The sequence below is a fragment of the Lycium ferocissimum genome, unplaced genomic scaffold (genome assembly GCF_029784015.1).
Source record: "Lycium ferocissimum isolate CSIRO_LF1 unplaced genomic scaffold, AGI_CSIRO_Lferr_CH_V1 ctg1350___fragment_2___debris, whole genome shotgun sequence".
In the NCBI taxonomy this organism is placed as follows: domain Eukaryota; kingdom Viridiplantae; phylum Streptophyta; class Magnoliopsida; order Solanales; family Solanaceae; genus Lycium; species Lycium ferocissimum.
In genome coordinates, this window is record NW_026714918.1 from 2,195 (window position 1) to 25,000 (window position 22,806).

General features: G+C 33.1%; 3 protein-coding genes across 7 annotated transcripts; 1 reads left to right on the forward strand and 2 right to left on the reverse strand.

Moving 5' to 3' along the window:
• Positions 1-6,349: 6,349 nt before the first annotated feature.
• Positions 6,350-10,480, reverse strand: LOC132042130 (uncharacterized). Of its 2 annotated transcripts, none has more exons than XM_059432747.1 (5): positions 10,037-10,480; positions 9,122-9,474; positions 8,388-8,732; positions 7,729-7,882; positions 6,350-6,711 (listed from the first exon to the last, which is right to left on the reverse strand). In XM_059432747.1, the coding sequence occupies exons 2-5, from the start codon at positions 9,410-9,412 to the stop codon at positions 6,686-6,688; spliced, it is 816 nt and encodes a 271-aa protein (XP_059288730.1). In that variant the 5' UTR covers positions 9,413-9,474; positions 10,037-10,480; the 3' UTR covers positions 6,350-6,685. The 2 variants fall into 2 exon arrangements, with proteins under 2 accessions (XP_059288730.1, XP_059288729.1); XM_059432746.1 differs by having other exon boundaries at positions 9,122-9,503.
• A 753-nt stretch (positions 10,481-11,233) lies between these two features.
• On the reverse strand, positions 11,234-14,488 carry LOC132042133 (COBRA-like protein 4). 2 transcript variants are annotated; one of them, XM_059432752.1, is made up of 7 exons: positions 14,321-14,488; positions 14,222-14,282; positions 14,047-14,126; positions 13,065-13,521; positions 12,830-12,977; positions 12,135-12,412; positions 11,234-11,647 (listed from the first exon to the last, which is right to left on the reverse strand). In XM_059432752.1, exons 2-7 carry the CDS (start codon positions 14,280-14,282, stop codon positions 11,364-11,366), a joined length of 1,308 nt encoding a protein of 435 aa, XP_059288735.1. In that variant the 5' UTR covers positions 14,321-14,488; the 3' UTR covers positions 11,234-11,363. The 2 variants fall into 2 exon arrangements, with proteins under 2 accessions (XP_059288735.1, XP_059288733.1); XM_059432750.1 differs by having other exon boundaries at positions 14,222-14,488.
• A 4,277-nt stretch (positions 14,489-18,765) lies between these two features.
• Positions 18,766-20,125, forward strand: LOC132042132 (uncharacterized). 3 transcript variants are annotated; one of them, XR_009411369.1, is made up of 4 exons: positions 18,766-18,962; positions 19,473-19,561; positions 19,669-19,924; positions 19,961-20,125. XR_009411369.1 is itself a non-coding variant. In XM_059432748.1 (3 exons), the coding sequence occupies exons 1-3, from the start codon at positions 18,939-18,941 to the stop codon at positions 19,817-19,819; spliced, it is 264 nt and encodes an 87-aa protein (XP_059288731.1). In that variant the 5' UTR covers positions 18,766-18,938; the 3' UTR covers positions 19,820-20,125. The 3 variants fall into 3 exon arrangements, 2 of the variants coding, with proteins under 2 accessions (XP_059288731.1, XP_059288732.1); XM_059432748.1 differs by having other exon boundaries at positions 19,669-20,125; XM_059432749.1 differs by lacking the exon at positions 18,766-18,962 and adding an exon at positions 19,050-19,267 and having other exon boundaries at positions 19,669-20,125.
• Positions 20,126-22,806: the final 2,681 nt, after the last annotated feature.

The following is a 22,806-nucleotide window of genomic DNA, read 5'->3' on the forward strand; positions in this document are numbered from 1 at the left end:
GAATTTAAATGGAACATTAAGCAGAATTCATGAAGTTGATGCACAAACAGATACAACAAACGTCAAACAAATATCTTATGTCATTATGAATGCATAAAAAGTTAAATGAAAAACTCATTAAGTGAACAAATTAAAGAATAATCAAATCTCACAAAATCGATGACAAATTAAATAACCAAAAATACAAACACGATTGCTACAAAACAACCTAAAATGAATCGGAAATTAAGAATATTCGATACAGATATACGAGTTTTTAAATTCAAATAATTATATCTGTTTCATGAATATTGGACGATACCAAAAAATATCACAGTTCATGACTGGTGGTATACTACTTTGCTTCCTTGTGCAGCGATCATATAAATAAAATTTCAAAATAGAGTTTGAGCAAGTAAATGCAATGGAAATTGGAAAAATATGTCATTTTGAATATTATAAGTGTAGTTCAATATAATAACATAACTTGTAAATCCTGCAAACCAATTACAATTGTTATTCTCTGTTTTCTTTTCACTCTTGTTTTATAAGAGTGAAAATGGTGAAACCCAATATAAGGGCTGATATGGAAAACTTGAGTAAAGGGAATTAATAACGAGATACATGAAGTCAAGAACCAACGGGACATCAAACTCTGTAACTTCATCTTTCTCACAGATGGTAAAACACTCTGCCTTGTTGACGTCTTCTCGCCCTTAGATGCAGCAGATTTTTAGGTTTTGGTTTGAAATGATGGTTGGGTTCAATGCTTCTGTTTTTTTTTTTTTTTATTAAAGTATACTGTTGATTTCTTCGCGATTGAAACTGAAATGGCTGATTGATGGTTTAATACTTTAATTGATTTACTATAATAGTGAACTTTCGCGCTCGCGCGTTTAGAAAATTCTTATTGAATTTATGAAATTTTCAATATTTGAATCATAAAATATTTTTAATCATTTTTAGTCCTCATATTCAAATGGAAAAGATTTTATGTTCTAAAGTATTTTATTGTTGTCACTAAGGTTAATTCGTTTTCTTTAAACTTTTTTAACAATTACGGTTTTTAATCTTTCAGAAATTTTTAAGTTTTACATAATGATATGATCTATGTGAAACATCATTTAAACATAGTTTTCCTTTGTTCAATTTAATTTACTGGTTTTAATCTCTTTATGTCGATGTGCGTATAAATTTTAAACGTAGTTTTTCTTTGTTCATCAAATATATTAAATTACTATCTAGCTTCTCTTCTATGCCTTTCAAGAGTTACATTTTAATTATTTCTCATTTTTAGAGATTTTCGAAAAGGAACATGTATCAACAACAGCGTCTACAACAAAAGTAATAAGGAAATGGGAGAAAAGCACATAAACGAAATCTCGTAGATTAATTTTTGCTCTATCTTTTTCCTTCCTTTTACCTTTCTTTTCTCTTTTTTTCTTTCTTCCTTCCTCGCCCATTCATTTTAAGAAAGAGTATTTACCTATTCTTCTTCTTCTTCTTTCACCAGAACATCACATTCTTTATAACCAATAACTCCACTCTAAAGTTACTCTTTCCATCCTCAAAATCATTGAAACTATACTAAAAATTTCACAATTTAAAAAAAAAAAAAAATCTCATTTCATTTAAAATGTTCTCCTATGAATTCAACACACCAAATACCGTAAAAAAAAAAAAAATTATATTAAAAAAAAACAATATCGTTGAAAAAGGAGAGAGAATTCAAAATAGAATGAAATTGTCAAGCTTCAATTCCATTGAAAATCCTATTGATAATTGAGAAATTTATCATGTACTAATCTCTTTTTAGTGAAAAGATGTAAAATTATTTGGTAAAGCTAATTGTAAAATAACATCTTCACTTATTATTATTGATATATATTTTTTCCAACCTTAGCAGTTAATAGCAAAACAACAAAAGCATGCTTACACTATCTATAAAAATACCTAACAGAGAAATGAGAAGTACAAATTGTTTAAAAAAGAAAAAACAACAATTGGAATAAAAAACTTTAGTACATGGAAAAACCTGTTTTCGATTCGAGAAAGTTCGTACCCATTAGAGATCAAAACAGAAAGAAGAAGAAGAAGAAGAAGAGAATAACACAAATAGAAATCATAATAATAAGCCAAAAATAATAGTATCATAAAATCATCAAACCACAAAATAGGGGAATATTGCACCCATATGAACTCATTACTCAGCTACTTCCAATCTGCAAAAAAATCAAAGCCATGTACTAAAAATAACAATATTATGTTCTAGAAATAAAAAAATAATAGAAACAAAGTCCGAAAGAAGGTCCATAGCTTTAGAATTAAGCACAATGTATTGCAATGTTGTTAGTGAAATATTTCCTTGAAGATGAAAGAATACGTTGCGTCACTGAACCATTCCATCCATATAGATTAGAGAGAATACGCCTTAGATCCAAAAAAACTCATAGAGTAAATTTTTGGACAATGAAAAAGTTTGATGCCATAAAATGATATTTTTATAATTAAGGAATAGCAATTATTGTGGAAGATGAAGAGTCAAACAATCTTATTGATGATATGGGAATTATTTTAGATATGACTAATTACTTTCTACTGTTACAATTTTAGGGTAGAGACCGAAGAGGATAAGATCTTCCCAGCGTTCTTTTTCCTAAACGTCTTCCTATAATTAAGTAATGTATTTAGTACTACTTCTAAATTTTTAGAAATGAGTTAAACAGATTGATCGTGGGCTGATTCATCCATTGGTCTGGACTGAATGCTACATTTATTGCTTTGAGGCTTTTATTAATCCATAGGTTAGTAGTAGAAATCAACCAAAAATTGTAATGAAAATGATCTTGATCACAAAAGAACATATACATTGGATAAGAGGAATCTTTGATAATCAGAAAACATACAAAAGTAGTTCAACAATTTTCGAACTTTGTTTCTGTTATGTTTCATAAAGTCAAAAAAATAACAAAGTAATCATCTAAAGGTCCAAAAAAATAACCCAAAACCTTTCATTTAAAAGTCGTATAATAATATGTCTATGGCCTACGGCTCCAGAGGAATTATTGAGCGGAACATAACAAAGACTATGAATGAAAATGAAAGGCAGCGTCATTATTAAGAGAAGTCGTTTGCATGGCCAAAACAATTCCTTTTATTTCTATGTCTTTTTGAATTTTAATCTGCACACATAATGTCCTTTTATTTCATAACCTTGCACACTTTCTTTCATTCTTTGACGTACGTCAAATCTTTCATTAACTTCTTAGTCCTTCAATCAACTAAATGAGGTAGAGAAACTAGAAATGAGTACAACTTGAAAATCGCTTAATCGGCCATTTATCTTCCAACCTACCTTTTGCGAGTGTGTTAGCTTAAAGACATCTAGATGGTCCGCTTGTTATAAAAGTGACCAAACTAAAAAATTAGTTATATTTTACGCACCAATAAAAGTGTGTAATTCTTTAACATCATCTAATTAGGTTACCCACAAATCGCAATAACATATAAGTATAAACAAGTCACCTTAAAAATAGAGTAAATAACTTATAATAACATGATAAATTACACTACTAGTGTACATATTGAACACCCAGTTCAGAAAAATTCAACTTCAGAAGGAAGAAGAAATCTTGCATTCTTGCTAGGGTCGGGCATAAACACCGAAAACCGAAAAATCGAACCGAACCGAATTAATTCGATTTTTTGGTGTTTCGATTCATGTTCTGCCTCGGTCAATCTGCGCCGGGTATTTCTGCTTAACCGAATTTTTTGTTTTTTTGTTTTTCAAGATTTACTACATGAATACAATTTTTTTTACAACACTCAATCCACTCTCCTCAGCTCCAAATTAATGTATCCAAGCCCTTATTCTTATAGCTATTAGACTCAATTCTAAGCTCATTCTGTACTAACCCGAGCCCTCCTAATTCATTTCCTCGCTTTCCCCGCTCCTCTCCCTCTCGTCCTTAGTTTTAATGAATGATGAATTGCGCTACTTTTAATGATCAAATTTGACATCCATAATACAAAGATTACATCACGAGTTCAAATTTTCCAATATTCATTCTTAAATGTGATGTTCCACCGAATATAACTAATATCATGCATCTTCGCTATTTGGATTATGTATAATCTAAGTTCGAACCTTAGTAATCGTTTTCATGTGGGTCTTTGATAGGCTCGTTCATGATCCATTTTCTTGTCATTTTTTAGCCGCTTAATATTATTTTCTCATATGATATCAACTTCTATGTCCTCTTATGTGTTTTAAGTTAGGTAACAAAACAATGCGGTATTGGAATATAACATAGAAGTCAATATTTGCGATGATGTTTACTTATCTATAGACTTTTATATATATGATACATCTCATTTTGAAACAATCAATAAGCATTCAATAATTAGTACTGCAGCTTGTAGCAGCCACCAAGTTAAATGGACCTTGCTCGATAAAATAATTATTAATCGATAAAACGCCCACCCCTAATTTTACAAGCAGAAATTAGCCCATGTTGAAAAAAACTGAATTAGAAAAACCGAAATCGAACCGAACCGAACTAATTCCGTGCGGTGTTTAGTGTCCACTTTCAAAAAACCAAAATCGAAAAATCGAACCGAAGAACCAGACGCCCACCCCTAATTCTTGCTATATGAACTCAAGTGCGTGAATTTTGGGCCCTTTGTGATACGCCCCATGGGCTACTTCAAAATTAGCCCAAAACAATAAATAGCGACATCATTTTTTTCTTCAAAATGTGAAAGATTTTTCTAAAGATGAAATACACCATATGCACACTCTCAAATTTATCATAGCTTATAAGACGCACGCACATAAAATAGTATAGAATATACGTGTGCCAGTCAATCCATCGTAAATGGCTCGCGCTCTTATCAATAGTTTGACTTATTTATGTTATCGAACTATCGGAAATGACTCATCCATGCCATTTTTTATTAACGTCGGTTTTACAATACGTATATGACACGCTTTTTATTAATTTGGCCTCCAACTAGATTATGATTATCGCGGGTGCAGTCATGTATGGGTCGCTTTTTATTAATTTGAAGACGATGATGATGAAGATCAGGTCAAAGTTGCATTTTGAGATAAATCCCAAATGGCCATTCACAGGTTTTTCATGAGTCACTAATTTGATTCCAAATTGTATTGGCAGCTTTGGAAAAAAAGTAAATTTGTTGGCCACCACGGATACAGGCTGTTTGGTTGACCGTCCTTTACAGTATAGGACTAAGGTTGAGACCAACACACTACTGCATTCCTTTTGGCTTTCAGATTTTCGTAGCTAGTGATGAGTTTTGAGAGTGTAATATAGGCTAAAATAGATTCTTAAGCCTATTCCAATGTAAAATGGGCTATAGTATGAGGTGAGTAGTTATTATAATTTTTGCAGCGTAGATCCTTCGGCCTTCAGTTCATTTCTTTATCGGGGTAGTCTTGTAGAATTTTATCTGAATATGGGATTCAGCTTAAAAGACAGCTTGCCTCATGATATTGTGATCTACGAGCATTGGTATATTGCTGGTCATTTTACTCAATAGTAGTTGGTCTTTCATTTTGGAACTCAATGGCGTGTGAATTTACATTACATTAAGGCTGATGAATTGGCTCGCTGAGTGTTTGCAGCACTAGTATTTGTGTGATGCAGCCTCTACATTGATTTTAATCTTCTCTGTTCAGTATTCTGATTGCAAGATAAACTAAGTGTGCCGGTAATATAAGAACACAGCAGTAACTTAATGCAGTTCTGCGAGGAAAGAGAATTATGAAAGAACTAGAGATTAGCTATCAAGGTCAGTATGTCCTTAAATCACCTAATGATAATATACTGCATCAAAAAATGATCTGAGAAAAGCAGAAGTGGAACACGTAAAACCCATTGAAGCACACCCTAGAATCGTCATGCCCAAACTGTTTTACCTTGTTCCACTGGTAACCATTATCTGCAGTGTCAAGTGGGTGTCCTTTTCGAGCAGATCCATATTGACAATTAAGAGTGTTCAACTTGCAAAGTTTTTATCATCAGTTGGTGAAGATGGTTAGTGCAACCATAATAATTAATGACAAAGTTTTCATTTTTATGGCTCATGGAACCCTCCGTAACCAATTAATGGCCCTCTTTCATGGAATAAATGACACGACATAAGCAATCAATCTACGAAAGGATTGAATTACTAACAAAAGTACGTAAATTACAAATGAAAAATGTCCATTACATGGACTAACATGCAGGAACAAGTACAATGGGAAGGGCATTTCTGGATGCCTAGACAAGTATAAAAAGAAAGGATCTAACTTTTGGAAATAAATGAAATCAGCGAACATAAAGGCTTGGAAAAAAAAAAAAAGTTGATCAACGATTCAGCCATTCCCATATGGATGAATATTACATTTATTTGGCAAAAAATATTTAAGAATATATCCTTCGGTCCTCCTTGTAGTGACTCACACCAATGAATATTACATTTATGCGGCAAAAATCATTGAAAAATATTGTGAGCGAATCCTTAAGAAATTAATTGTGGTTGCCAGGTACTCGGATTACAAGTCAACTTATGTCATTTGTATACAGACAGCTAATCAGCAGAGCTACCACGGTCTTGATATCTCCAGCTCCAAAACTGTGTGGCAGTAATATAAAAACCCTACTGCATGAAGAGTCATCTGGCAGCTAGCTCTATCAACCTATTCGTTTACTGAACACAAGCGCTCTGCCAAATACAAAAAACACAAAAGAAGTTTCAGGAAAAATTATTGAACAAGATACAAGGTTCGTATCTTCATGTTAAGAAAATAATAGTAGCTTGTCGGATAAAAAGATATTATTTCATGTTAATTTTAACAAAATAATAGTAGCCTGTAGGATACAAGGATATTATTTGCTTAGCCTGAAAACATTACACACGAGAATTTTAACAATAGACCTCTTTCTCTTTTAATTGACAATAATATATGTCATAAAGGGAGCATCAGTTGACGAAAAGAGAAAGAGAAAATTTGGGAAGTTATTTTTGCCTAGAATCAATATATTAGACCCATACGGAGCTTATCTCCTAAAAATGTTTTATATATATATATATATGAATATGGATTATGGTAAAGTTATTTGTCAACATATATAATATATGAGTACAAACTGGATGTTGGACCTCTTCCTCTTTTAATTGACAATAATTTTCTCGGAGCAATGTTATTTTTGCCTACAAACAAAACATTTGTCACAAATTGAGTACCAACTGGATGTTATTGTTTTCTCACAATGCTACAAACAAAATATTTGCGAACATCTGATCCAGGTAAAACGGCTTGCATCAAGGGAAGTCTGATGGAGCAGACATGCACCTCTTTATAACTAAACAAAGAATAGGTCACAGCATCTATAGGTAAAATATTGATAGAACTGATAATGAAACATAAAGAACAGCAAAGCCTCAATTTCATAAATAAATGTAATAGTTAAAGATAACTAGTGACTTGAGACATATCAAGATCAATCACAAAATCAGAATACTCTGAATATAAAGGTCCCATATAAACTCGCAAAAAGAATGTCATGAGAAGCCATGATTAATATCAAGTGGAAGACCTACCAGTCTGATTCAATTGGACACATTAATAACAGCACCACATTAGGTTTATAAGAGCACACTTGGACTTTCAGAAAATTATGATTTATTGCTCACGAAGTAATTAAAGGTAAACGAAAGAGAAGAGGTTAAAGACCCTACTGAGATATTCATAGGCAAGTATCATGGAGGTTCCCCATGCTGACATGCTGACAAATCTTGGACCTAGTCCCCTATAAAATCCTGTCCAACCATCCTCAACAATTAACTGCTTAACTACTTGACGTGCAGTAGGTCTCTTGTCGTGTCCCATCACCTGTAATGCATGAACAGAAGGTCCTTAAATAACAAGACTCAAAGATGAGACTAATTACAGGACATGCAAGACAACAAACTAGTGTGGCTAGAGTTTTAACAGGAGTTGCTTCGCAACACTCTCAGTTATGTATCTGACCACCAAAAGAGAGACCAAAATGGGAAAAGAGAATCTCTACTATTTCTATGCAGATAAAGAAAGTAGCTATTAATGCCCAGTTGTGTGCTCTATAGAACCAATCTGCACGCAGGAAACAAAAAGAACACCTAAACCATCTAAAGGAGAGCAGCCACCAAAGTTCATAGTATAGTTGTAAACACAATCCTTCATTGAACATGAATGAAGGGGAGCAGCCACCAAAGAAAAGCATAGAAGTAAAAGGAGAAGCATCATAAATCGATCAAGGGTAAACAGTACGGAAAATTTTGAAAAATGCAGAAAAAGCAATAGCCATTTCGAAGAAAATACTAGCTGCAGAGTTCCTAATAAAAACCAAAGTTAATACCTGCAATCGAGTTTTAATGGTGTCCAATGGAGTTGTTATGCAAGATGCAGTAGCACCTGCAATGATCCCACCAGCAGCTTGAACTGCCACTATTTTCCCCTGGCTGGGTGCAGGCCCACCATGCTCAGTTCCATTATCCAAGAGCCTGCTCCATATGAAGCGCTGGCTCGAACCATAACTTGCCCACCATACAGCACTGGACGGAGAGTATGTTAGAACAGATAGACTGAATCCTCTGTATAGTCCACGAATACCTTCAGACTTTAGAACTTTGCGAGCAACATCCAAGCCTCCATTGTAGCTTGCATGTCCTGAGTATCCTTGCACCATTAACCTTTGACTAACCTTTTTCCATCAAATTTCAGGACATTAATTTCAAAAAGTGAAAAAAACTCATCTACAAAATTGTGACTTGCTGTAGTAGGATGCAGACTAGTAATAATAAAATACGGAAGTGCATAAACCTCTGAAACACAACTTAATTTTAATCACTTTGCTATGATCAATTCCGCCAAGCGTAGTTAGTGTTCTAATGCAAATTTCGAGTAAATGACAAAAAAATAAAAATAAAGAGCAATCTGATAACTTAAGAAAAATTTCTTCAGATTTAATCAGATAGCTAATCTAGCTATAAGTGGATTTCTAGAGAATAAATTGACGTTTATTTCACAGTCCACTTATCCAAGTCATTATGCCTCTATTATGAAAAAAGAATGAGCACATAAAGGGCTTACTATGTCAATTGGAACAAAGACAGATTGTGCACAAAGAGACGCCAGCATGCCAGCAGCACCATTTGCTATAGCTGCCTGTACAGGTTCTGATAGCTTGAATGGTTCAACCATCTTAAATGCAGCCACCTTAGTGGTCTCTAGTGCTGTGAGAAATATAATCCTGGCAGGAACCGCCCCTGTAATGACAGTTCCAAAACCTCTATATAAACCGGGAACACCATCGTTTCGTACAAGGCCCCTAATAACAGAAAATGCACTGTCTTTTGCAGCATTATTGGTTGCGACCTGCATTCTAGTCTTGATAACTGAAATGGGGTACAGTGCAACAGTAAGCCCTGTAAATATCCCAGCTCCTACGACATAGAACTTAGTCTTATCAAGCCTGCATAAGAGGTGGAAAATTTGAAAAGAGAGATCAAAATAAAAGAAGCAAGCCTGCATACAAGCAAAGAAATTATCTACTTGACCTTAAACTTCCATGTTAAAGAATACAGAAGCCATTACATCATTAAAAGATTTATGCAGTGCAAACGGAAGCCTAAACTTTTGACACTTTTACAGTACACAACAGTAGTCTCTCTATAAGATAGCACCCAATATCGAACTTAATCTTTTTTTGGACACCATCGACAATTAAATTTTCTCAGATAAATTTCATCCTCCTGAATATTATGAGTCCCAAGAGAATTGCAAACAGATCTCTATTAATTACCCTAATCTAGATATTACTTATAATTCTTAACCCTAAATTACTCTAAACGAATATCAATTTCCATATTTTGAACACCTATTAATAGCAACCTGCAAGACCCATCATCATTTTACATAATTAAACACATAACAATCATTCAATCATTAAGATACGAAAAAAAAAAAACATCAAAATGAACAAAAAAAATAAAGCAGGAAGCTTACTTGTCCCAGTTAATCTCTGTTTGGGCAAAAGAATTCCTTCTAGATCCAGCAACCTCCATTTTAGAAGCTCCTCAAAAATTAGAACAAAAATACAACTGCTTAAAACCCTAACAACGACTCATTAATTTTTTCAGGAGGACAGTACCAAATGTTGCAAAATAAATTGGAAAATGGGACTCTGAATAAGTACTTTGAAAGGAATATTCAAATTGCATAAGTTTCTTGGAGAAAAAGCACCGACCAAATGGTCAATAAAATGCTTTTCCTCCTGCTAATACAACTTGTTTAATCAGTATTATTATTATTATTATTATTATTATTATATTGGTGTTTTGGGTTGGGTAATGTATGAGATTTGGAAAGAGAGGTGTTGCTACTTGTTAGGTCTTTGTTGGCTGGCGCATACATACTTCATTATGCGGCGTCCCATTTACTATTGACTTGGCCGCCAATCGGAACACGTCTTAAGATGCATTCGCTTTTTTTTTTTTTTTTTTTCCCCTTTATTATTTTTAATTTTTTTACAATACTGAATTATTATTATTATTATTATTATTATATATCTGTCAATAATAAGAAAATTTATATTATTAGATCAATCAAATAATATATCTACAACTTCTTAAAACATAAAATTTACAGTCAACCTCTCTATAACAATCACCCTATATAATACATTTTACTAAAAGTCAAGCTTTTTCCAAAACCCCTTTTTTTAATGTTATGTTTTACCTATTTATAATAATTTTTTTACCAATAACACAACATCCATCTTTATAATAGTATGTTTTTAATAAAATTACTCCTTTATAATAATCAACTTTATAAAAATAGGGTCTCTACATTACCAATAATAGGTCTAGAGGTTTCGACCAAAATTTGTTAAACTTTAATACACCATTTACGGCGAATAATATTACGCGACTACATGGTTCCATTGTAAAAAGATACTTTGCAGCAGGAGTTGCACTTCGTTCGAGCTGCGCTACTCTTGTTTTCAATCGATGGTGGTGTGACATTGCTGTATATATATTTCAGCTGAGGTACATTTGCTTTTCCAGTATTTCAATGAAACATAATTATGCCAATGCTATATTCTGTAAGCTAATTTGTCTTTCTTAAGCAATGTACATTTTTTGTGAGCGTTTCATGATATGAATGAAGTTTTCATATGTCAATGCCTATAATGACCCGGTGGAATTTCGTGTGATATTAATCCCTATGCACACGGAGAATTTGTTGCAGTACATAGTCATGTATATGTGATCCCAAAATACTTGGTTGCTTAGCTTCAAAATTTCAATGACTGAAAAAACTAGAGAAAAGATCAAAAAAGTACAACGAAAAGGAAAACCATGGAAAATAACAATGTTGTGAATGCAGCAGAGCTATGATGGGCAAAGTTGGGTAAGTATGGATAAGTATCTGGTGGTGGCAGCATGCATTCGTCGCCATTAAAGTAAACTTTCCGGGGAAATGCCCAGCCTTGCTTGAAGGAGAAAGTTTCCTTGTCTTTCTGGAGAAGAACTTCTGATTGAACAGTTCCAGATGGCCCTGCTTCCATCAGTAAGTCATTGTAGAACTTCATTCCGTAGAACATTCCTGTGTCATCTGCACATGAAGTTTAGATTGGCACATGATCAATATGTTTGTCCATACCATGAACTTGTTAATTTAGAGATAGCGAATGGGCGAGTGGGACAAACTTATGCAGGTCAGAGCTGGTCAAATAATTAAAGTGGTCATGATTCAACCTGCTCAAATTTTGCTTGGAACAACATAGGTAGGATCAAAACGGGTAAAAAATGGTTATATTTGAAAAATGAATAAGGGTCATAGCTTCTCTAGATTTGATTTTCTATTTTTTTGTTTGGGTTGCGTTTTGACCCATTAGGTTACACTACTTTTCACGTTTGACGTGATAGTTTGATGGGTCATTTCAGGCTTAAAATGTTGGATCTAGTCATTAAAGGGATAATAAACCAACCTGTTTAATTAAATATGGACGAATTGGGCTCGCTACTAGAAAATAGGTTGATTTTACCACCTCTAATCATGTTGCATCTACGAGACTAGTTTATACTGTTTAGGTACTTACTGACGGATTGATAGGGAACCAGAGGCTTGTAATCAAAGCTAAAAACTTGCGTAACATTGTTAAGATTTGGATGCTGAACAAGAAGAGTCCATTGTGTGTAATTGATCCTGTAATTGAAGTTGGTTACAGTAAGCTTGACTCGCCAATAGTCCTTGTAGTTGAGCTTCACATGCCAATGCACTCGAATTGGGCACATATGGTGCGTGCACTGTATTAGTGGTGCATTGTCTTTTCTTGGAGTGTTTATTCCAACCACATTCAGTAGTTTGGAGTCGCTCCTATATATTTGTAGCATAAGAAGATAAGTACTATGATCCACTACAAGAAAAATACAAAAATATAATGGAATATTTGTGACGGAGAAGTTCCATCACATTTTGTAACAGGTTTATGACAACTTTATGACAGAATTCATCAACGTGAACAAAATTTGTGATGGACATGATGATCCGTCACAATTCAAATACAAATAAGTGACGAAAATGATGGTTTGTCAAAATTCTATCACAAATTTATGACAGAAATAAGGACTCCATTAAATTCCGTCACAAATTTGAGACTTATAGATCCGTCACAAAATTGTGACAAACCTATGATTACGTCACAATTTTTTTTAAAAAGGCAAATTTTAATTAAAATAATTTGAAATCAAATCTCTGTGGTCTGCAAATTTATGTCCGTAAGTAGAGACTTACTTGATGCATTTGTTTTTGTTCTCACAACCACAAGCACAAGAAGGACAAGAAGTGATGGTTTCATTGTAGAAACTTGACATTGAGACACAACAACTCGGGTGTTTTCGTGCTAGAAATTGGGAGTATGTGCATGTCACATTCCATGTCACTGCAAAAAGGTCAGTGATTAGAGGATAAAGTTCAATGACCATACGATGAAATTAACTTCTGAATGTACTTAATGAACATAACTTACTTAAGGCCTGAGTTTTTCGTCGAAGATCAGGTGTGAAAAATTTGGTAGGTGGAACAATCTTAGCAGGGCCACAAGTATATCCAGGTCCAGGACCAAGCAAAGTGAAGCTCTTAGGAAGTTTAACGGTCTTGTTCGACGTACCGGCCTGGCCCACACTAACTTGGAAAGCAGAGACAGAAGCTTGAGGATCTTGGCCCCAAGAAGATATGACTCCACCTTTGCAACAATTAGTGAATTGCTGGTTATACGGAACTCCAGGGAGCAAATCTACTACTGTGGGAGTCTTCTTACAACAGTGAGGGATGTTGCCTTTAAATTTAGAGCAGTCACCTTGTTCGGTGGTTTGTGCACCCACCATAGACCAGATTACTTCTTTCTTAGCCCATGTCCATCCTAGGGTCCAACCAGGGGTCATGATATGCCGGTACATTTGGAAATTGTTCATTGTTATAGTGGCCTACAAGTAAATATCCCCATGTACATAATGTGTTAAATGGTCATCTAGCTTGGAATTTAACCGCATGCAAAAAATATGAGAGAAAACAAGTGATTTTATAACTTATGTACACTGACGACATAATTTTTTTTTTTTTTTTTTTACATAGTCAGCAATGTATTTTAACATGTTATAGAAAGTAAACATGCTTTAGTTTTTAGATTACTAACTGTATCTCTTATGGATGATTACCTCTAGTTATCAAAACCTTCTTTAATTTTAGGTTACTAACATCTTTTTATGAAAGGTTACCTCTAGTTATCATTAGCTGGCGCGATCGCGTAAAATTAATTCTTTTCACGGTTAAATTCCAAATAATTGGGTTCAACTTTAGTACACTTAAAGTGAAAAGAATTTTCGCTCATGTATCATAATATATGGAATTAGAATGCTTCAAAATAGAACAGGTAATACATACTACAACAGGTTAAATGCATTAATTTTACACGGTCAGTATATATAAATTAATCCAAAAGAGAAACTTACGACATAACCATCTGGTGTCCAAGACATAACATCCCATTTGATGGTGATATTCCCATTAGGATCCAACGGATCAAATGCAACTGCAAGGTAACAAATGTTTGTTAGAAAACAAGAGCCAAAAAACAAAAGAAGGAAAATAAGTACAAATTGATCGAGTCTTGTAGACTTGAAACACCTGCATGATGAGGAATGAGAGCAATTAAGAAGAAGCCAGCTACCCCGATCAAACCTCTCATTTTATTTTTATTTTTTTTATTTTTGTTAAAACAAAAAATTAAAGGCCAGTATGATCTTCACAACACAATCTATAAAATGGTTATAATTAATAATTTAAGTGGTGGATATTTGGAATTATATGTGATTCAGACGAGAAAAAATAATATCGTGTGTTTCTTATGTACCAACTGGTTGTTGGTAGCAAGACGAGGGAGAAATGTGATTTATATATTTGTTCCGTTTTTTGCATTCAGCTCTATATATATATTGCTGCTGGGCTTTCTGAATCTTGAAGCAAGGATTTAATTTGGTCAGTGATATGTCATATTTATGCAGCAAATTCTTTGTTTTTCTTTTATTTTTCTATGAACACTTTCCTTGATATGTGATTATAATGATAAGTGATTATAACATTCCAACGGTGATTTTCCTGCTAAGAAAAGATGACACGATGATCCCTTCGTTTAAATTTTGAAGCTATTTGGACTTCTACAGTTAGACTTATATGTATTGGTGGAATAAACAAATATTTATATAATTCATGTTATTTAAAAAATAAATACAGATAATTATAGTATTTATTAAGTAAAAAGAGGCGCCCCAGTCGCAATGCTTCAGATGCGCGGGATAATTTTACGCGATACATTTCTGATAATTATATTTATTAAGTATTGAATGATAATCAAGAATAAATGGTAAATTAATGACCTGCTGGAGGATGATGAGAGATGATTCTATCCCTGTCAACTAGCTACCAGATGGGATATTGAGCACTTTGAGTATATATGATATTGATCACGTGGTGAGTCAGAATTAGGAAGTGAAAAAGTCGTAACATCTTGCGAGAGTTTACCTCAAGGAAAGGAAAGAATGGTCTAAGTTAGTAGCTAGGGACATTGTAACAAGTAGAATGTCCCCTTCCCATACAAGACAAATACATACTATGTTACGTTCCAAAACCTCTTTAGTTTCTAATGATTCATCAACTACAAACCCCCCTCCCCACCCCCCCCCCCCCCCCCCCATTCCCTTCTCACAAAACAGTGGCGAACCAATATATTCATTTAGGAGATTTAAAATTTAAAAAAAAAAAAAAACATATGAAGAAACTATGAAAATTCAATACTATATATATATATAAAATTTTGATCTTATATAGATAGAACTATAATTTTCCGGCGAAGGGCTTGGCCCCTACCCAAACACACAATGATATTCTAAAGAAACGATTGCAAAATACAACATTAATTTTGGAATTTGTATATTTATGGTAAATGCCTTGAGTATTATATTGCCCAGCAAATTATTTATCAATGATCATAAAATATGAACTTCGTACTTATGATCGTCACGGATTGAATTATGATCAAATAGCTTTGTCACACACACCCCTAGCATAAAAAAGTAAAATTCTTATTGTAATTTCATAAAATGAGTAGTACTTAATAAAGAAAAAGGAAAGAGACAAAACAGGAAATGAAGACATGACAAGGAATGTAGCTAGGTCCTTCCAAGTCTAGTTACGGACTTCATGTTTGCATGTGGGTTTAACGTGCAGTGAGCTTCAAGGGATCGAACTATCAATATCAACGTAACGTACGCTTCTATGATACTCAACTCAACAAACCATAACTGTTTTCCCCATGCATATTCCTCCTCCTCTGTAAAAGGACTCTCTTTGACCATCATTTGATGTAATGATGTAAAGTTCTAAAATTATAACGTCAAAGTTATATTCTAGTTTGACTCCATTTTAAACAATTGATTACTAAATACCAGGAGCGTGTATTTGATGGGAAATTGGGACTATGCATCATTATTTTTAATTCTCATATAGACATGGTGAAAAAAAAAAAAAAGTACAAAACCAAACAGATTTTTTCATATAAAAAGAAGAAAAAAAAAACTTCATTGTTTCAGTAACTTACAAAGAATCAATCTGCAGATATTCCCTTAGGTCAAGTGCCTGCCTCGTGGTATTGCTGGGCCATATTTCGTTTGTTAACTTACCAGGCACCGCTTTCGGCCCAAATAGATTGGACTGGATCAGTACTACTATACTGCTGGGTGGTGTTCATGGAAAATCAAAACACCAAATCAAATCGAAAATCGAATCAAATCGAAGAAAAAAAAATCCACACTTTTTGGTTTGATTTGATTTTGGTTTTTTATTTAATAAACCGACAAAATTTGATTTGATTTTGATTTTAAGCAAAAAATAACCGAAATAACCGAATCAAACCGACAATATAAATATTAATCTAAAACTTATAGATGCATGTGTGTGAATACACACACACAAACACACACACACACTAAATATATATGTATATGTATACGTATACATGTATGTGTATATTTGTTGGAGATACAAATATACATGACAATATACACGGTATTGATGACAATATACACGGTGTTGCAGATCATACATAAGGCCCATTTGTCTGTAATTATTATGTGGCCCATTGTAAATGACTGAGCCCACTCTTTTATTATTAGCCGGATATTTAGGCCCATTGTATATACGGACCAATGGATCGTTCTAGACTCGACTAATTCATTTTTCTTTTACACAGATGAAATAAAATTCTCTCTCTAAGCTCTCTTCCCCCAAATCTCATTGTTGTTGATTCGTTTATTTCGCAATTTTAACAATATTTTTATAGAAAAACTTTACAATATTAATCTTTTGCACTCTTGATTCATAATCTATGTGTTTGACTTTATAGTAATCCAATTTTTGTATTTACTTTCTAGTTTGATTTGTTATTCTTATTTTGATAATTCTAATTAAGAATCTATTTTTTGTTCAAAATAATTTATTTTTGAGTCCTTTAATTATTCATCAAGATATCTTGGTATATCACAACTAGATCTTTAATTTATTGCACAAAAAAAAATAAAAAAAAATTTAAGAACTTTTTTTATGTTCCTTGAAAAATGGCTAAATTCTTAGATGATGCATACAATTTTTTGGAGAAAGTACATATATAACTTGATTAGATTTATATTTCCTTCTTTTCTCAAATAGAAGTAATTGATTTGGTAATGTTATGCTAGAAAATAGTCAATTTATTATGTGCTTGGACGTATATTATTATATATTTAAATAAAAACCGACAAAACCGAAGTAATGAAAAACCAACTTAATTGATTTGATTTGATTCTAAAATTTGAAAAATCGACTAAGTTGATTTGGCCATCTTTTAGAAGATAACCGACTCAAACTGAACGATGAACACCCCTGCTGCTGGGTTTGGAGTCTTGAGGATTGAAGACCATTCTAGAGTGTGTTCGGTGAGGAGGAAAATGTTTTTCCCAGAAAATATATTCTTGAAAAATAAGTGAATTTCTACTTATTTGGGCATGATGTTGGTAGATCATATATAGGTAGCAAAAATGTGACAAAGAGCGTACAATTAAAAGTTTCAATTAAAAAAAAACAACTAAAAGCTTGGATCGTGATACTCTCTATTGTGGTGATTTGTTCAAAAAATACTCAAATGAAGATCAATTTTAAAAAGGATTTTATTATGTAATTTTAACTTCCAGAGTCTAAATTAAACAAAAGCAGAAGAGAAAATTTCTCACAATAGATTATCTTATTCATGCTGTTTCTTTATAACATCTATGGCGAGTCCCTGTTTAACTAGGATTAGATGAAGGATATTTACGAATGGTTCTTACTCATCTCGATTCTAGATAAGAACACCCCAAAATTCAAGAAAGAAAGGAAGAATTGAGTATCCAATTTCGTAATTATTTATTTCATGCCAGTTTAGATGTTCTAATATGACCCATCAGGGTCATTTAATTTGACTCACTAAATCCTAATATAATTGTAGGAAAACATGAAAGATATTTTTAGAAAGCTCCCATAAAAATAAGTGTAGAAAAAGGATGGTTACACCCATCAGTATTTGACTGGTTTATTAAGATATAGTTGGCCTTGGTACCCTTTTACACATATGAAAGTCAAAATATATATAGAACCAAAGTCCCTTGTTTGGATGCACCCATAGATTTTCTCTAATTTCAATGAAATGATGATATGTTTCACGGTCGATTCAAGGTCAAAAAGGATTTGCAAGTATGATCTCTGCTTACTTTTCACGCTGAAACCAATTTGAATTGGCAGTCTTTCTAGTTTAAGAACCTAAAAGTACTTGCAAATTTTTAAATCGTAGAATTGTCGTCAAGAATTGAAAAGTAGCTTGTAGAACAAGAAATTAGATGGCTATAACTTGAAAACGAGAGGCCATGCATCCTGCTATAGGCGCACCTGGTTTTATTGGTTTCCAAGTGAAAACTTGTAATTATTATCAGCCCACTGAAAATGTAATTAATTAGCCCTCGCCAGCTTGCACATTCAACTTGTTATACGCGGATTGGTGGAAACTTCAAAAATCCAGCCAATACTTCCTTTCCAATTTTCCAATGGTACAGTAATTAATTAATAGAGGTGGATTAAGGGACTGCTATATAAACGAATGAAATACAGAGCAGAAACACCACATCTACCTTCAACGTATATTTATATATATATAACTATACAAGCACTTGTCCTGTACTGTCCAAACCTTGAAAAGGCGCTTATTTGCTCTTTCTTTTTCAAGTCTCGGCACCAAGCAATTAATTTTTTTTAAAAAAAAAAAAAAAATACACCACACTAAATGGGGCGTTGGATTAGACCCGAGGTAATACTTAAACATTAGTAGTACTGCCTCAATTATTACCCATTTTATACTTTGATTGTATGGCGCTAATGGATGTATGCATGAAGATTGTTATTAGTGTTATGGCTCGCGGAGTATAATTACATTCACGACTCATTAGTGGCAATGAATTCGATTTTAGAATACATATATATATTTTGGAAAGATTTTCAACTTTATATTGTTCGTGTATTGTTGTTGTTTCAACTTTATATTGTTCAATTGATCGAGTGCATCGTCCACGGCAACCATTGCCCAAAAAGCTAGTTGGATTCACTTTTTAATTCGTCAGTTCCTTTTTACTTGTCAACAAGTAGTATTTGTTTTGAAATACTACTTGTATTTCAAAACCAATTAAGTATTTATTTTACTAAGGAAACACCAATTAAGTATTTATTTTACTAAATTACCCATATATTTTTCTTTGAAAATCTATATATTCTATCGGTAGCTCGAGAATTGATGGCCGCCGGTATCTATTTTTACTTGCAGGTATACCCACTAATGGCAGCCATGACATTTGTAACGGGAATGTGCGTTTTTCAGCTGACAAGGAACGTTCTCTTAAACCCTGATGTCAGGTACGTGCCTACTAATTAATTAAATCTCATCTCACTATGCAAAGTGTCTTTGAATTTTTTTTTCCCAGTAAATTTTTATATATTCTGATTGTTAAAATATATTGTAGGATCAACAAAGCTCATAGAAGCATGGCAGTACTTGAAAATGAAGAAGAAGGAGAGAAATATGCACAACACAAACTTCGCAATTTCCTTCGCAGTCGTCCACCACAAGTCATGCCTTCTATCAACCGTTTCTTCTCTGATGACACCAACTGATCATATCTCAATCCAATTAAGAAATTCTGAATTATTCAGTCATGCATCTGTACAAAAAAGATTTCTAGCCATGATTGGTTTGACATATTTCTAGTTCCTTTTTATTTTCTTTTGGTTTGACATATTTCTAGTTCCTTTTTATTTTCTTTTGGTTTGACATATATGAAGTCGTGATATATGGTTTGTGTAATTTGAGTATTTCTACAGAGATGTACTATTTTTTATTTTTTTTATGCTGTTAAGATATCACAATCATTTTAGTGATTTACCCGTACAGTCATAAATAATAGTACCCACTTTTTATTTTATTTTATGTGACACTCTTTTATTTTTTATTTACATACGAAAAAATGATATCTTTCTATATTTAAAAATAATTTAACTTTAAAAAATTTCTCATATCACCCTTAATGACATGATTTGTTGGCCGGCAGAAATCTCATGACATTTTTAAAATCATCACAATTTCCAAAAATTTGTCTTTTCTTTTCTAAACTCCGTGTCCAATTCCGTTGAACACCTTCACAAAAAATCACGCACCTACTGATTTGGTCATCAATATTTGCAAATAATAAACTTAAGTATTTAAAATGCTACTTTCTCCGTCTAAAAATATTTGTCATCCTTACTAAAAATACTTGTCTCAAAATATTTATCGTTTTATTTACCCAAGAAATAAAATTAAATATCTTTTTCCCATTTTATACTTGTATTAATAACATAAATGAGCTGATTTTGAGAGTTCACATACCAACATTTAAGAGATTTCATCATTAATTGAAGTAAATATTTATTGAGGAGAGAGAACATGATTAAATTTGTTAAGAGGGTAAAATAGTCAATACGCTACCCTCATAAATGCTTTCTTCATGGGCATATAAATAAAAAATGCGACAAATATTTTGAGAAGGAGGGATAGTAAAATATTGTTTGAGTGGTATTTCAGGTGATTGATGATTTCCGCTCACAAATCTTTAATCTTCTTAAAGTGAAGTTCATATTCACATATAGTTTTAACTTTCAAATATTCTTTTCCAATTTCAACTCCATTTAGATGTCGTTCAAACGCCCATACCGTATATGGCCACACAATAAATTCATATTGGGACAAAGCAATCTCAAAATCAGCATTGGGCCTAGAAAATTTCTTAGTCAGTACTGGGCTAGGCCCATACAATACTTGCGACTCATGCGCGAAAGGCGCAATTGCAACTAACTTAGACCGGGCAATTTGCAGGATTGGCCTTCACTGGGATGGTCTTTAATTTTTGTTCCTCAAATTGATGGTTTTTAACTTGGGAATTCTACATAGCATAACTAACTCTACTACATATTTATATATAGTAGCTATAGTTTAAAATAATTACATCCCATAGCTAATAATAATATGTTAAATACAACTTATAGCTATATATTTATATACAAAGTAGAATACCCCATCATCACATTATTCACTTCCAACCCAACCCTTCCATCTCTCTCTCCCCCCCCCCCCCCCATCTCCGCCCCAATGCTCTGCCGCCGGCCACCACGACCTTTCTCCGACGAATTTTGACGGTCAGATCTGGTAATATCTTGGCCGGATCCGATCGGATATATAGCAGATCTTCACCGATTGGCCTTTCATCCTTCTCCGGCGAACTTTGATGGTTATATTCGGTCAAGATCTGACCGGATCTGATGGATATACATCAGATCTTCAATGATTGGCCTTCCATCCTTCTCCGGCAAACTTTGACGGTCAGATCCGGTCAGATCTTGGCCGGATCTGACCGGATATACATGAGATCTTCACCGTCGACAAATGTTGCTTTGTCGGAGTCTGGCCGACGGTGGCTTTTTCCGGTCAAATTTCGGTGCCGGATCTGAAAAATCGTGTTTCTTTTTCAATGAATTCATTAATTTTTTAGCATACAATTTAGTGTTTGGGTATATTTTATTTCTTGTATTCGTATTTGAGTATATTCGTTAATTTTATTTCTTGTATACAAATGAATACATTGAATTTTGAAGTGTATACAAATGAATAGAGTGAATTTTTTTCTTTGTATTGTAGTGTATTCGTTAACTTTTTTAGTGCAAAATTCTGTGTTTTGTATACAACCGATTAAATATAATAAAGTGAATACAATATAAAAGTAGCTACAATGAATACAGTTGAGTTTGAATACATTTAAATTGAATACAAAATTCAGCAAATTTTAATGACTGTATTCATGAATACAGCGACGCGAATACAATAAGTAACAAGTGCTGAGTTTTGCTATAGGTTTGCTACGTCATGTAAATAGGTAAAATGTAGCTAAAATGCATAAATAAGACCTTCCAAGTTAATCATTTATGAAACTTTCCCTTTTAACTTTTGCTCTTAAGCCCAAATTCTGCCTTCTGTCCATGCAAGTTCTGCCTTGTGAATTTTTTTTTTTTTACTTAGCCGAGGTTAGAACCCACAACCTCGGATATTAGGCGAAGAGCAAATACTTAAAGACCACCAATCCGCTCAAAAAAAAAAAAAGACTTAGACCGCCCATGTCTTATTTTTCTCTGATTGTTTCAATGGTCAAAGATATATCCTTTTCTACATTATTTCTAACAATAATAAAACATTAAATTACAAAATTTATTGCAGATTTTCTGACACTTACAAAAAATATAAATATATAATACTGTAATATGCTATTACAGAGTACTCACCAAAGATCCGCACGAGCTTTTTTAGGCTTACTCACCAAAGAGTGTATCCTAGAACTAGTTTATATGATAAGTTACTAACGTTTTTATTGTTTTGTTTTTCTTTGGGGAAAGGAATTGGATTAGTCTATTTTGCAGTCATTAATTGAACTGTTATCACCAAATTTAATCCTATTGATTGAGCTAAAATATCAGTGGTTACTATTAAAATTTAAAATGAATAGACGCGTAAACGAAAAGTTCAAGGTATGTTCCTTGGGCTGTCCGAATCACTCTTTTACTATGCTACTCCATAT